At 33.9% G+C, this 13,895-nt stretch overlaps 3 protein-coding genes across 3 annotated transcripts; 2 read left to right on the top strand and 1 right to left on the bottom strand.

Moving 5' to 3' along the window:
* Window positions 1-853: 853 nt before the first annotated feature.
* BTR1L (binding to TOMV RNA 1L (long form)) lies at window positions 854-6,191 on the top strand. Its single transcript, XM_012979334.2, has 8 exons — window positions 854-1,078; window positions 2,596-2,834; window positions 2,957-3,063; window positions 4,069-4,262; window positions 4,896-4,972; window positions 5,429-5,530; window positions 5,629-5,690; window positions 5,785-6,191. Exons 1-8 carry the CDS (start codon window positions 1,006-1,008, stop codon window positions 5,873-5,875), a joined length of 945 nt encoding a protein of 314 aa, XP_012834788.2. The 5' UTR covers window positions 854-1,005; the 3' UTR covers window positions 5,876-6,191.
* Window positions 6,192-6,792: 601 nt separating this feature from the next.
* Window positions 6,793-9,333, top strand: RUXF (small nuclear ribonucleoprotein F). The gene is made up of 5 exons (XM_012979333.2): window positions 6,793-6,919; window positions 7,775-7,862; window positions 7,979-8,016; window positions 8,467-8,531; window positions 9,086-9,333. Exons 1-5 carry the CDS (start codon window positions 6,914-6,916, stop codon window positions 9,153-9,155), a joined length of 267 nt encoding a protein of 88 aa, XP_012834787.1. The 5' UTR covers window positions 6,793-6,913; the 3' UTR covers window positions 9,156-9,333.
* A 521-nt stretch (window positions 9,334-9,854) lies between these two features.
* LOC105955580 (NAC domain-containing protein 53) lies at window positions 9,855-13,258 on the bottom strand. Its single transcript, XM_012979332.2, has 6 exons — window positions 12,914-13,258; window positions 12,127-12,404; window positions 11,552-11,734; window positions 10,789-11,316; window positions 10,569-10,689; window positions 9,855-10,480 (listed from the first exon to the last, which is right to left on the bottom strand). The coding sequence occupies exons 1-6, from the start codon at window positions 13,098-13,100 to the stop codon at window positions 10,101-10,103; spliced, it is 1,677 nt and encodes a 558-aa protein (XP_012834786.2). The 5' UTR covers window positions 13,101-13,258; the 3' UTR covers window positions 9,855-10,100.
* Window positions 13,259-13,895: the final 637 nt, after the last annotated feature.

A 13,895-nucleotide genomic window follows, 5' to 3' on the forward strand; every position in this document is an offset into this window, starting at 1 on the left:
TAATTAGTTAACCAGTAGGGAATTAATCCGGTCTAATCAACATAAGTAAGCACTAGGGGTGCAAGTTGGAACGGATTTTCCAATTTCCGCCGGTTCCGATCCGAAAAGTTCCGATTTTGGAACAACTTTTTTCATTCCGACTTCCGAAATTTCAATTTCCAAATTTTTCCGATTTTTTTTGGACTGGAATTGGAATTATATAAAATAAATTTGTAATTTCCGATTTCCGATCCGATTTAATTCCGAAATTAATTCCGAAAAATTCCGATTTTTTTCCGAAAAAATACACCTATAAATAGTATATATTATATAATACTTATTTTCCGAAAAATACACCTATAAGTTTTGTTTTAGGATTTTGACATAATGAATTTTTGTTAGAAGTTTTATTGGATATTATGTTGTGTTTATTTTTATTTATTTTTTTGAGCTGAAATTTACTAGTTATTAGTTTTACTTTTATCGACGTGGATGCTCTTATTTTCGAAAAATTATGAACATTTTAGAAAATTTCGGTTAAGTTTTGAAATTTTAAAGCTTATGTGATTTCCGATTTTTTTCCGAAATTCCGAAATTTCCGGACCTTTTGGAATTTGAATGAATTTTTAGATTCCGAAAATTTTGGAATTGGAATAGGAATTGATTTTGTACTTCCAAAATTTTTGGAAATTTTCCTAAAGGGCTAATTCCGATCGGATCCATCCGACTGTCACCCCTAGTAAGCACTATTCAGTTAATTGGCGTTTAATCAAGTGAGCCCAAAGCCCGTATTTAGTATGGGCCGGGCCCAAATAAACGTTCAATCACAGCTGATTTACAGTAAAAAAAAAAAGCCCAATATCGACAAACCCACACACACTTGCATAAAAAAAATCATATCTCAGATTTTTCAACTCCTGCTTCTCTCTCTCTAGATTTCAAATGCTCTGACCATCTCTAAGCTATATACATTATCTCTCTACATATACATTACCATACTTGCATACACGCATTAGATACACAGCAATGGAAGGAAATAAATCAGCGTACAGCGCGGCGTCGCCCGAGGAGCAGCTGAATCATTCGCCGCCGCCTCCAGGTTTTCCTTATCTCGAATTTATTTGCAATTTCTGTGAAGATCTGTGGTGCTGGATCTGTTTGATTTGACATGAATTTGATTCGATTTGAATTTTTGTGTGTTTCCGTTAGCTGTTTCATGGTTTCACTAGCGTGAATTTAGAACACGTACTTTGGTTTATTGCTTTCGTTGTGTGTGTGTGTGTGTGTGTGTGCGTGTTTTGGTGTTGTACCTAGAAACCCTTGAAATTTGTGATTATTTATGTTTATGTGTGAAATTGGATGCTGAATTTTAGTTATTTAATGCAGTTTCACGGAAATAAATTGTGAGTTCATTTTCATAAATTAATGCAGTTTATAGTTTCTAAACATGAACACAGATTTGAACATACTGTAAGAGTGGAAACATGTCTCCAAAATTGAGTAAATATTTACTTTTTTGTGATGTCCACCAATCGTATGCTTATTTCCATAACTGTAATGGCGCGATGACACCTGTAATACTGCACAAATGCCTTTTCAAAGGACAGCTATTAGAACCACCAACCAAAAGTTTGTCTCAATTAAAAATGCGATGGGGGGTGGGGAAGAGCAACTTTATAATCATTAGACATACTGTCGCATTCTTATTGCTGGATGAGTTATTAATTGGATTAAGACTTTTGAGTTTTGACTTTATTAATGTCGGGCGAAAAAAGAATCTTTAACTGCCTTATTTCTTATCACAAGTCTTTGAGGTGTTACTGTTTTGCCCGATGTAATTTGACCTGTGAGGATGATCTGAAAAAGTGGTTGCTAATAGTTGATTTGAGAACAGTCGATATTATTCATTTGAAAATACAATATTCATCCTAAAAACATAAACGGAAAGTAAACAAAAAAAACTTAGGCATGGTTATGATTTTGGGAGTGTAATGCCTTTCACGAACACGGACCATCGTCCGTGGTCTAGAATAGGGGGTATAATCAACAGCTGAGGTGGAATGTTAAATTGTTTACTAGGAGAAATTTTAAAAGTAACATTTGCAATCTGTCACAATTATCTCCGAGTGATTGTTGAATGGTTCTGGACAATGCAATAAAAGTATTGGAACATTATTTGTTGGAGTTACCTGAGTTGTTCCCATAACTAGCCCTTTTAGATATATGCATGTATATTGTTAGTTACAAGTGCATCATAATATGTGATTACCTTCTAAATTGGCATGATTTATTGATCAAAGTCCTGGATCGACGACTAGTTAAATATTATCCGATTAACGACGCTAATGCAATCGCATATATCAGGGGAGCTCGTTGGTATATCTCATTTTTATTTTATTATAGACTGCAACTATCTTTTCCGCTATTCAGTTTCCATTTCTTTAAAAAAACATAATGTGTGTTATATGCAACGAAGGCTCAAAGGTTACGATGAAATATGTTTACTTTTACTCAATAAGTGGGTACAGAGTTTATTATTCTCTGATTTACTGCTCCTAGTTGTATTTTGTACGTTTTGTATCTATCTTTAAAGTTCTTCTTGTTGTTATTGGACAGACAATGAAGAGAAGACCACTCACCTCAGGTTCCTTTTATCAAATGCTGAAGCTGGTTCTGTAATAGGAAAAGGTGGTGCAACAATCAATGATATTCAGTCACAATCTGGAGCTCGTGTCCAGTTGTCACGCAATTTTGAGTATTTCCCTGGCACATCTGATAGGATTATCATGGTCTCTGGAACAATTGATGACGTATTGAAGGCAGTTAATCTCATTCTGTCTAAATTGCTAGATGAGGTAAGAAGATTCTATGAACATCTTTGGAATGGGTTTTTTTTTTGTTTTTTTTGTTTTTGGTTTTTGTGTGTGTGTGTGAGTGTAATTTTTACTCAAGGTAATTGTTTTCTGCATTGTGTTAGTTTTATCCTGAGGATGGTGGTGAAACCGATCCCCAATCGAAGATTAGACTGGTTGTTCCGAATAGCTCGTGTGGTGGAATAATTGGGAAGGGTGGATCCATCATAAGGTTAGCATTTTATTTCTATCTCTGCTTGTTTTTGGGTGTGTGGCCTCTTATTATTAATTGCAAAATTTACGGAAGAAAGAAAATTCAAGCAATATATAGCATCCCAGCGATTATTATCATAGTTGATGTAGCTGTTTCTTGTTTTGTTATGATCTTATTGTGGCATATTTATGCATAGATAGATTTAGTGAATTGAAAATGGCCTGTTCGTTCAGCACTCATTTACTCCATAGTGTTTCCTAAGTATATCTATATTTCACCTTAGCTTTTGTTTGTAGAATTCTTTTTGGTGCATTTGGGAGGATTTGAGGTTCGGTTTCAATTTCACAATAACAAATACATTGAGGTTGTTTGGATTGAGTCATTTGACAATGGATTTTAAATCTTTAGCTCTCGTTTTGTTGGATTTGAAATCCTTCCCATTTGGAGTCATTTCAAATCCTTATCATTTAGAATCATTTAGAATCTATTCAATTAAAACCATCCGATCTAAATGAAGCCTTAGGTGCCTGTTCTTGATGAGAATGCTTCCAAAGCATTGCCTGAATAGGTAGCTCTCATTTATCTAAATCTTCAAGATTCCTTGTCATAATTTATAGGTCAAAGAACTCAGTATCAAATTTAGGTTACGTTGTTGTATAATTTGTAGAATTGCAATGCATGACCCTTTCCTCATTTTCTACAGTGTGAATTCTCTGCCATTCTATTTTCAAGTGTCCTAAATAGACCTTGCTGGCTAAGCCTTTTTGTTTTTTCTTTGAATCCAATATTCCAATTGATCACAAGAAATAGATAATCGGGAGGTTCTGTGATTGGTCAATATGATAAGTAAAGCTGAAATGTGATGATACCTGAAATTTACGTTTGACACTTTAACTTGCATATTGATATTTCTAGTCTTCTGCAGATAAATTAGCTTATATAGACGATTGAGTAGGTAAATGCATATAGATTAATCATTTCAATTTTATTTAATTTTATTGCCGTCTAAATTATTTTGAACAGATCGTTGATGGAAGAATCCAGTGCTAGCATTAAGATATCTTCTCAGGACACCTATTACCCTGGCTTGCATGATAGGTTGGTGACAGTGTCTGGTTCTTTGGGAGAGCAGATGCGGGCGGTTGAGCTGATCTTACTGAAACTGGTTGAGGATCAATATTATCATCAATCTGCACATGCTCCATTTCCTTATCCAGGTAACTCGATGTTATTATTTAATATTTAGAATATCGGACAAATATTTTCTTTATACCCACATGCCTCTAAAGAATGTGAGTTACAATTTCATCTAACCAGTCTGTAATGCACGTCATTAATATAATGGCCAACTCCTCCTTGATACCGAACTCCGCACCATTGATGAGTAAGTCATGGATCTAATCATTAATAAGAACAAATGATGCTCCTCGATTCACGAAGTTAGGTTCTTCATTTCTTGAAGATTTGTTAATGTAATAGTTAGACTAAGCACTTTAGAGATATACTTTTTCCTTTGAAAATAGTATGCTTTTTCCGCATCATTTTCGGACACTTCATTATTGTAAATTTTCTTTTAATATACATAACATAAGATGTAGCTGGCTAGGATTAGATGCCTCTAGTTGTTAGAGTAAAATGTTCGGTTACCGATTCATCACATTGTGATGAGATTGAGAACCTTGAAAGTACGTAAAAGAAACTATGCTACTTATTTGCTAACTGAAAAAAATTGTGATGTTTTTTGGAAAGTAAAATTTAATGATTAATGAGGTACATATGTTATTATTAGAAATTTTAACTGTTTCCTCAGAGTTAAATATTGAGGCATTTGTTATAATTCCCATTTCCAGCGGTTGCATACAATGGGATGAACTACGGACCGAATGCCCCCGGACCAAAGTATCAGAACAACAGGTCGCCCAACAAGGTCCGTTATCATATTTAATGGTTTTGATAAAGTAGTTTCTTCGTTCTGAACTAAGCTATCTTATTTTTGCTTTTGCTTATTTGAATATTCATGAATGTATATGCGCTTGGAAGAAGTATATTCGACTTACATTATCCAGTTTGGACAAGTGGTTATGAATCTACGCTGTACCCTCTAATGAACTTCCGAGTGAATTCCAATGGTTCTCTTTTCAGATTATCTTGGAATAAACTAGTCGATCTTTAACGTTTTATTGCAAATGAATCTTAACGTAGAAATCCCCCAGGGTTTAATAGCAAAACCATAATTTTGGCGATTTATATGTAATCTGTTTGATGAAAGCTTAATGCCATCCATTTTTTTTTTCGGAATTGCTTTAGTTCCCCAATTATTTTCGATTTTCTCAAAAAAAAAAATGATGGGTTGAATTTACGAAATGTAAGTGCAAATGTGCAGCCACAGGAGGACAGAAGCAGTTCGATTACTATTGGCATTGCTGATGAACACATTGGAATAGTTGTTGGTCGTGGTGGAAGGAATATTATGGAATTGAGTCAGGTCCGTATTGTAGAAATATAATTTTTTTTTTAAATTATTAATTTTTTTTCGTCTGGTTCGTTTGATTTACCAACCCTGTGATTCTCTTACTTGCACAGCTTAGCGGAGCTAGGATTAAGATATCCGAGAGGGGTGATTTCATGTCGGGGACATCAGACAGGTAATATAGCCAAACGACTATTTCGAAGTTTTATGCCTTGAATTTAATTTAAAACGCAATTAATTCGTAAACTCCTTAATCTTTGTTATTGCAGGAAAGTTACGATCACAGGTTCTCAAAGATCAATCCATATGGCGGAGTCCATGATATCGGAGAAAATCGCTTCAGTTGCTGAGAGAGAATGAGTAGTTTCCTCAATTTGTTATTTATTATAAATCTTTGTTAAGATATATATTCAGCATTCGGAAACTCGAGATTTTGACAAAGGGACTGATGAAAGAAAGGATATTCGTTTAATTTAAGGGCGCGTTTGGACTATCTAAATTTTTGCAGGAAATGTTTTTATCAATTTACGTTGTATTTGGGGCGGGGCGAAAAAGAATTTGATTCGTTTTGTATACTGTTGTATTTCGCTATGGCTGAACTATTTATTAACATGACTAAACAGGTGATCTTTTTTTTTTTCTTTTTAATTAAATTTATTTATGTTTGATTTGGTTATATTTTCGAGTGAGTTGCTTTTATGTTGATTCATTATTTTGTTTTCCATATCTGCTTAGATTTATTCATAAACGCATTGGAAAATATTCAATTGTTAACAAGTTGTTGAAATTAAAAGGTCTTTTTGGAGTTTACTTCTAAGGATCCGGTTGGCTAAGCTTATTTTAAAGATCTGATAAGCTATTTTTCAAAGTTGATAAGTTGTTACTTTTTATTTTTATAACTAAATTTTAAATTTTTTATATAATGAGCTTATAAGATATCTTTACTTATAAGAGATCTTTTTAAAAATCTTAATTTTTTGGAATTATTAAGATTTCTTTTTAAAGTATTACCGAACACTTAAAATGAGTTTATTATAAGCGTCTAAATATCTTATAAGTTATTTTTAACAATTTATAAATTTTTTTTTAACAACTTATAAGCTTATAATGTTAGTGGAAAAAAGTTATTATTACAATTTAAAAATTACAAAACACTACTAATTGTGAATATTAAGATAAATCAGACCGAAAAAACGAAATTAATAGTTTTTAAATTTGATACTCCATTTTTATTTTTTTTAGAATTTTCCAATACTTAAAGGACCGGTTGGCAAATTAAAATATATACTCGACTGATTTTAACTTTCCGCTTTCACTCTTTTGCTCTCCAAAACCCTAACCCAGCATCAGCAAACCCTTGAAAGAACTTCGCTCCATATCCAGAGAAAAACAGCTCCAATGGCTGTAAGTTATTCCTCTTATTTTCTTCTACTTATGTGTTTTTAGTGTGCGCGCGTGTATTTGTGTGCGCGTGTGTGTGTATCTGTGAGATAAATTCAAAACAGGCGAGGCTCAATTTTGAAAACGGAAGGCGAATTTTTTTTTCGAATTATTGATATATGTGCGTGTGCGTGTGTGTGTGTGTGTATCTGCTTATTTTTCGTTTTTTTCTTTCTAAATTTCCTTAATATTAAGATTATATATTTTGACTGAATCGAATTACTGATATGTGGGAATGGCTAAACTTGAGGGGTTTGATGGTGGTTATCCAATACCTGTTGCTTTCGTGTTAGGGTTCTTCAGTTCTGTGTAAACGGGTCAATTTTAATGTCGAAGAACATATAGATATTTTAATTTTTAGCTATATGCGTACGTGCGGGTTTTTCGTTTATGTTGTTTTATTATTTTTCCTGCATTTTCCTTGTGAAAGATTAAAGACCAGTCGAAACCATTGCCCTTTGATATCTAGGTTGTAGAATTGCAGTCACCAATTATAATATATCTTTTGAGTGAATAATAAAATTTGTTGGCCGGAGTAATACTACTAGCATCAAAACTGAAAAGTAGGTGTTCGTTTATATGCTTCACAGTGGTGGTGGTAGTACGAGCATGCTTGAGTTCCTTTGTTTTATACCTAAAGCATGATTTCTTAATCAAATCACGTGAATTCTACTTCTTGCCAAACGTACCGAGTTTAAATGCTGTAATGTATAGGCTTACACCCACAAAATTTGATTGCGTTGATTTGTTTTTTTTTTTTTCTTTCTCAGAATTATCAGTTGCTGATTTCTGAAAATAATTCTAATTTTGATATTGCAGACTGTACCAGTTAACCCTAAGCCTTTCTTGAACAATTTGACCGGGAAACCTGTGATGGTAAAACTCAAATGGGGAATGGAATACAAAGGTATTGAGTTTCCTAAGATCCATTACAAGATTTTATGTTCTGTTGCATTATTTGTACTTTCGCCTAATTCTCATAAGTTGCGATATTTCATTTTCTGCTTTTGGCTTCATTTTCAGGTTTTCTTGTTTCCGTGGATTCATACATGAACTTACAGGTACCTGTTACAAAAGTTATGCAATCTGTGATTTATTCACTACGTGGTTATGTCAAAATGCTGAAGGACAATATTTTGTGAACTTTGAGTTTCAAATTACTTCTTTTGATAATTTGTCATAAAATTTGTAATGCAATTCAACACCCTTTCGTGCTATAAAATATATCTAGTTATTCTGTTCCATAAAAAAAATACGTTGAAGTTTGAGCGTTTAGATGGAACCGTTCACCTGTCCTTGTGTATCACTAGATAATGTTTGAAACTTTGGATATAACTAACTATCTATTCTCGTATTTTACTAAATGGTATGAAATTATTCAACTGAAACGAGACGCCGCGGAGTCTAAAGGAGCGAGTACATAGTATATGAATGTAGAAGTGGCAAATGGTGTTTATTTTTTTAATAATATTACATTTTTCTATAACGTGATTAATTATATATTTTGGCAGCTTGCAAACGCCGAGGAATATATTGACGGGAAATGCACTGGAAGTCTTGGAGAGATCTTGATCAGGTTATTAATCAGCCTAATGACTTTGTTATTAATATTCCTCTCACAATCATGATCAGCAAATCATATTTAATTAAAAAAAAATAGGGTTATGTTGTTTGCATGACTAGATTAAACCATTGTTATGTTCAATTCTGGACTCTGACCCTGCAGTGCTTTATGTTATGTTTGTCGATCGACGTTATAATTAAACAAAAGGTGCAATGGTTACTAATAATTTCTAGTGCGAGGCCATAAAATTAGGTTTTGCATTTGAGTTAGCAAGGAAACATAGATGATTCAAATGATTATATTTCTCAATCTCTCGGTTTTGATATTTCAAGAAGTGAGACTTTAAATACGTAGCATTAGTGGCTAATAATTGCGATTGAGAAGTCCCTTAGCCGCATTAATTTTTTGATTTGTTATCCAGAGATTGGAGAATTTGAAGTAACCTGTTGAAACTCCTTTTAGATCAAGAAAAGTTGCCATAATTTTTCTTAACAATTTTTGAAATTTTTCGATTATTTATTTCTTTCTTTGAGATTTTATTGATAAAATCATGTACTTATCTGCAGATGCAACAATGTTCTTTATCTTCGTGGTGTGCCGGAGGATGAAGAAATAGAAGAAGCCGATCAAGACTAGTAGGGGTTGGTTGCGTTTCGTATCTTTTAGTACTGAAACTAAAAGAGGCTCGTCGTTATTTGCATGCTTGTATTATTTCCAAAAGTATACCTTCTAGCTATAAATCTGTCCTAATTCACTTTTTCAATTCTTGTAATGAATGTATTATGACTGTTTGATAGTTATTGCTTTGATAGTAGTTGGGTTGTGTGGATTTGGATATTAAAGTAGGATTTTCGTGGTAACTATTATAATTTATTTGCTTAACTTTTATCTGGAAAATAAATACTAACCAGATTTATTTTTAAAATAATATTGTAGTAAAAAAATTCATTATACTAATTAACTCAATCAGAAACATATGAAGATTCTTTAATTGATAGGCCCATTTTACTAACTGATAGGCCCATTATATTAACTTATAGGCCCATTTTACTAATTGAGAGGCCCATATTGTGAACTGATAGACCCATTTTCCCATTTCGTTTAGCAAAATTTCATGTCTAAATAATCTTTTATTCGTTGTTTATACGAATGTGATAAAATCCCCAAAATTAAAATTATTTTTCATTTTGTAAAAAAAATTGTATTCAATTAGATATATAAAGAACAATTACACTGAGTCCCCAAATTTTTAACTTTGCATATAAAAAACATGCATACAACTCCACTTAAAATATGACAAGATCATAATCTGGAAATTAAATAAAATCGCAGAACTAGTGTCTAATGCAGTTATCCCTTAATCAAGAAACTTAGTTCACCAAACAAATTCATAACGGTACGTGCTACCACCACCACCACCTCCGAAATAATCTACTTTGTCCTAACAACCTATTTCAATATTTAATGTCTGTTTAAATTACTCGAAAAGCTCAGTGCAATCACAATTGCACTGACAATGAGCTTTTACCTTATGCAACTGTATTTTAGAGTAAGTATTTTCTGTGGCAATTCAAGAAAAGTCTATTTCGCACATATACAGATCCCTATTTTGAAGCTCACTGAGAGAATCAGGACCCAAAGAAACATGAAGTAGAGCCAACCCCTAGAAACCGTCGAGGCAGCCTTTCCTGGAAGTGCGCTAAAACTAGAGTCCATATTGGCTGAAAAGCCAAAAGAAAGAACGATGTTGAAATTCTCATGCTTGCCCAACAATTGGTCTCCCCCACGACCATCGGTTATCTGAATAATGCCAGCTGTAACATGAACGGAACTCGAGGGTTGCGATAGAGAATTGAGACGGAGAGCTGCATCTTTTAAAGGGAATTCCGAAGCAAAGGCTGGTGGAGCTGGGATTTTTCCCAACATTTGACTTGCCTGTTTCATAAACGGGTACTTGTAATCTGTGACATATGAGATAAACCAAGTCAGATCTCTCAACAATACTTCAAAAAAAAAAAAAAATCAAATAATTTACAAATGAGTAAGTACCAGATTCATATTTCGCAGAGTCTAGATTATCAGATGATGATGCAGAACTGTTGTCGTTGTTGTTGTTGTTGTCAACTTGTTCACTCGGTAGATTGCATTGCTCAGTTCCATTATCCAGTTCCTGGCGTAAAAAAAAAAAAAAAATAGAACCGAGTCAAGAGTACTGTGCTTTAGTGAGCTCAGAAATACATCTACGACATTCAAGTGTAACAATTATTACCTCTTGAAGAAGCAACGTTTGATCAGAAACAAGGTCCTCATTTTCAAGAATCATCGAAGAATCAAACATAAAGTGGTCCGAGTTGTCATTGTTGGCGTCAAAGAATGAAAGGTACTCCTCCATGTCAAAAGGAGAGTTATTAGTTTCAACAGGATTTGATAAATCATTAGTTTCAATGTGTCCTTCATCAGCTTCAATGTAACCTCCATTGCCGTATTGAAGGTCCACCGAAGAATCCCGTAATGGTTCATCGAGCAAGTAATCAAATTCATCAGAAATTACGGACTTGCTGGATTCACCGATGTATTCATGCTTGACTGCTCTCACTTCCATATCATACGGAACGGGCAAATCACATAAGTATTTATCTTCAAGTTGCTCTTGTTCGTAACATTGTTCACCTGCAATCGACACGGGCATTGGGGCGTCATTTGGAGACTCTGCAGAATCTTCAACAAAGCTGCTATCTGCAGAGTGGATCGTCAATGGAAGGGGAGAAACTTCGGATGCAATATCTGATCCAAGAATCTGGCAAAAAGAAATAGATAATTTCATCAACAAAGTACGAACATACAACCAACAAACGGACTATAGATCCTATCTTCCAATAAAGCAATGAGGCTAGCTGCAGTAATCCATATAGAGTTCCAAACTTCTTTCCATATTTCAATGAACAATTGGCATATTGCCTACGACTGAGTTTAAAAGGCAAATGATAATAGAGTCATAAGTGACAAAGAAATTAAACGGTGAGAGCACAAACCTGCTCAAGATCATGACCATCCAAGTAAATATCATCACCAAAGTCAACCTCCTCTGCACTCTCCAATTTTGGAGCCCACTCCTCATCCTCCCATTCCTCTTCCATAAATGGAGCCCCATACTGTTCACCATTCTTCGGCCCTGAACCACTCTTCTGAAACACTCGGCAAAGAACAAATGCATCCTTTTGCACCAAAATACACCAAGTTTAGTAAAGATCGAGATTCTGTAACACATTTCCTCCAAACCAGTTCCCATGTCATGATAATTACAATGATCACGAATTATTATTGCAATGGAAGTTACTTTAGTGCTGATAAAAGTAACATCAATGACTTCCATCAAATTGAAATATTATCTCAAGTGAAAATCAAGAAAAAAAATTCATATATTTCCTTTTCTTTTGGTTTATTGATTCATGAGAACTTGTTCCAAACTTCCAACATACACATCCAAGAAGTCAGTCACCATGCAATCATTACACGAAAAATTACGTTTATTCGGCGTCATTCTTAGCAATTCTATTAACTAAAAATACGACATAGGGTATAGATGAAAGAATCATGCAACCCTCACCTGGACAATGCCAGCTTTCTCCAATTCCATATCGATAAGTCTGTACTCATGCATTACCCAATTACTTCTTAAGCCCTTTGGAGCACGACCACTATGATAAACGAGAGTTTTCTTCATACCCACAACTTGGGTTCTATGGTAGACAGCCCTATCCTTTCCAGTTGTCTTCCAATATCCTTTCTCAGTCGCTCGATTCGTCCTTGATCCATTACCGTACTTCTTATCCAGCACACTGAAGAAATACCACTCCAAATCTCTACTCCTCAGCTTCGAAAAGCCTAAAACCGCACCACAGTTAGTATAAAATTCATTTCAAATTCAGAGATAAAGAAGAAAAAAACCCATGTGTGTTAAACACGTGAGCAAGTAAATCATCCATCCAAGCAACGAAATTAACGGGTAAGGTGTATGAAGAAAGTGATAACCATATCTCCATTTATTCAGTGGTAATTCGTAAACGATAAAATCCCAACTCAAATTCTCAAGTACAGAAATGCAACCAACAAAACCCATTATTCGGAAAATCAGATCTATTATTTGCTCCCAACAACCTTCAACTTGCTACCCTTAATTCGATATCTAAATCGAGATTCACTAGCAAAACCAACATAAACATTAAAAAAAAAAAGATAATTAAAAAAAACCCACAACTAACAGCAACAAAATTACATACCAACTAGCAAATTCTGCAAGAAAAAAATCGAACTGAACAAGAACAAACAAAATAGCCATATAATTTCATTACTCCAAAAACCCTAAATTAATTAATACTGAATTATATACATACTAGGAAGATCCCATGGCTCGGCTTTGTAAATATCGATCTCAGAAATGGCATCGAAGCGAAAACCTCTGCCGCAGACTTTTCGCCTCAAATAGTATCGGACCAATTCCTCGTCCGTCGGGTGGAACCGGAAACCCGGCGCCAGCAGACCCGACGATTTCTTCTTTCCGGCGTTAGATTCCATTTCCATACATAAAATCGATTCAGATTTTTTTTGAATTTGAAAAAAATAAGAAAAAAAAATTAGGTTTTTCTTTTGAGGTTTTTGGGGGTGAGGTGATTAATTAATGAGGTAGGAGAAGTAGAGGAAAAGTGAACATTGTTAATTAATTAATTATATATATATATATATATATATAATGATTTAAAATATTTGATTATTTATATTATTATTTTAATAAGAAAGATCTGGATAATCCGGATTGGGGTTTGGTCAACACGGGTACAAACCCGTTTGGAAGAATTTTGAGGGCCAAATTTCAATTAATTAATTAAAATCTTGCTTAAATAAATATAATTAATTAACCTAAATTAAGTGAGTTTTAAAAATATGCTAGTATTATTATTAATAAAAATCAATTTCCAGTATGTAAAACTAAATGATTTTGCTTAGAAAAAAATTGGAATGTTATTTAAAAATAATTATGACTAATTACTAGTTAGTGTAAAAAACCATTAATTAGCATTTAAAGAAATCCGGGTTCGGGTTCGGGTTCAAAAGCCGCCAATTAAAGAGAATATAGACCGGCAATTTCGAGGCGGGTGTGATATTTCCAGAGAAACTTTTTCGTTACCAGACAAACTTCTTCTTCCGTGTGTTGTACCTTGTTCTTCAACTGTGGTACATTGGTGTGGCAATAGCAATATTGTAGTTGAACACGGCAACCGCATCATTTTTTTGGTGGCGTAATCACAGCCGTTGAAATATTGAAAGTTTTTTCTTTTTCTTATTGTTTTTCCTTTTCTTTGTGTGTGTGGTTTGACT

This window comes from Erythranthe guttata, chromosome 6, assembly GCF_056151865.1.
Source record: "Erythranthe guttata isolate IM_541 chromosome 6, IM_541, whole genome shotgun sequence".
In the NCBI taxonomy this organism is placed as follows: domain Eukaryota; kingdom Viridiplantae; phylum Streptophyta; class Magnoliopsida; order Lamiales; family Phrymaceae; genus Erythranthe; species Erythranthe guttata.

Excerpts from the sequence above, each read along its gene's own strand:
- BTR1L (XM_012979334.2), top strand. The coding sequence starts at position 1,006 with ATGGAAGGAAATAAATCAGCGTACAGCGCGGCGTCGCCCGAGGAGCAG. Across the intron at positions 2,835-2,956 it reads TGTCTAAATTGCTAGATGAG|TTTTATCCTGAGGATGGTGG; the intron begins GTAAGAAGATTC and ends GCATTGTGTTAG. Across the intron at positions 3,064-4,068 it reads AAGGGTGGATCCATCATAAG|ATCGTTGATGGAAGAATCCA; the intron begins GTTAGCATTTTA and ends TATTTTGAACAG.
- LOC105955580 (XM_012979332.2), bottom strand. The coding sequence starts at position 13,100 with ATGGAAATGGAATCTAACGCCGGAAAGAAGAAATCGTCGGGTCTGCTG. Across the intron at positions 11,735-12,126 it reads AGAAAGCTGGCATTGTCCAG|GATGCATTTGTTCTTTGCCG; the intron begins GTGAGGGTTGCA and ends TTGGTGCAAAAG. Across the intron at positions 10,481-10,568 it reads CTCTGCGAAATATGAATCTG|ATTACAAGTACCCGTTTATG; the intron begins GTACTTACTCAT and ends CATATGTCACAG.
- RUXF (XM_012979333.2), top strand. Across the intron at positions 7,863-7,978 it reads ATGGGGAATGGAATACAAAG|GTTTTCTTGTTTCCGTGGAT; the intron begins GTATTGAGTTTC and ends CTTCATTTTCAG. Across the intron at positions 8,017-8,466 it reads ATTCATACATGAACTTACAG|CTTGCAAACGCCGAGGAATA; the intron begins GTACCTGTTACA and ends ATATTTTGGCAG.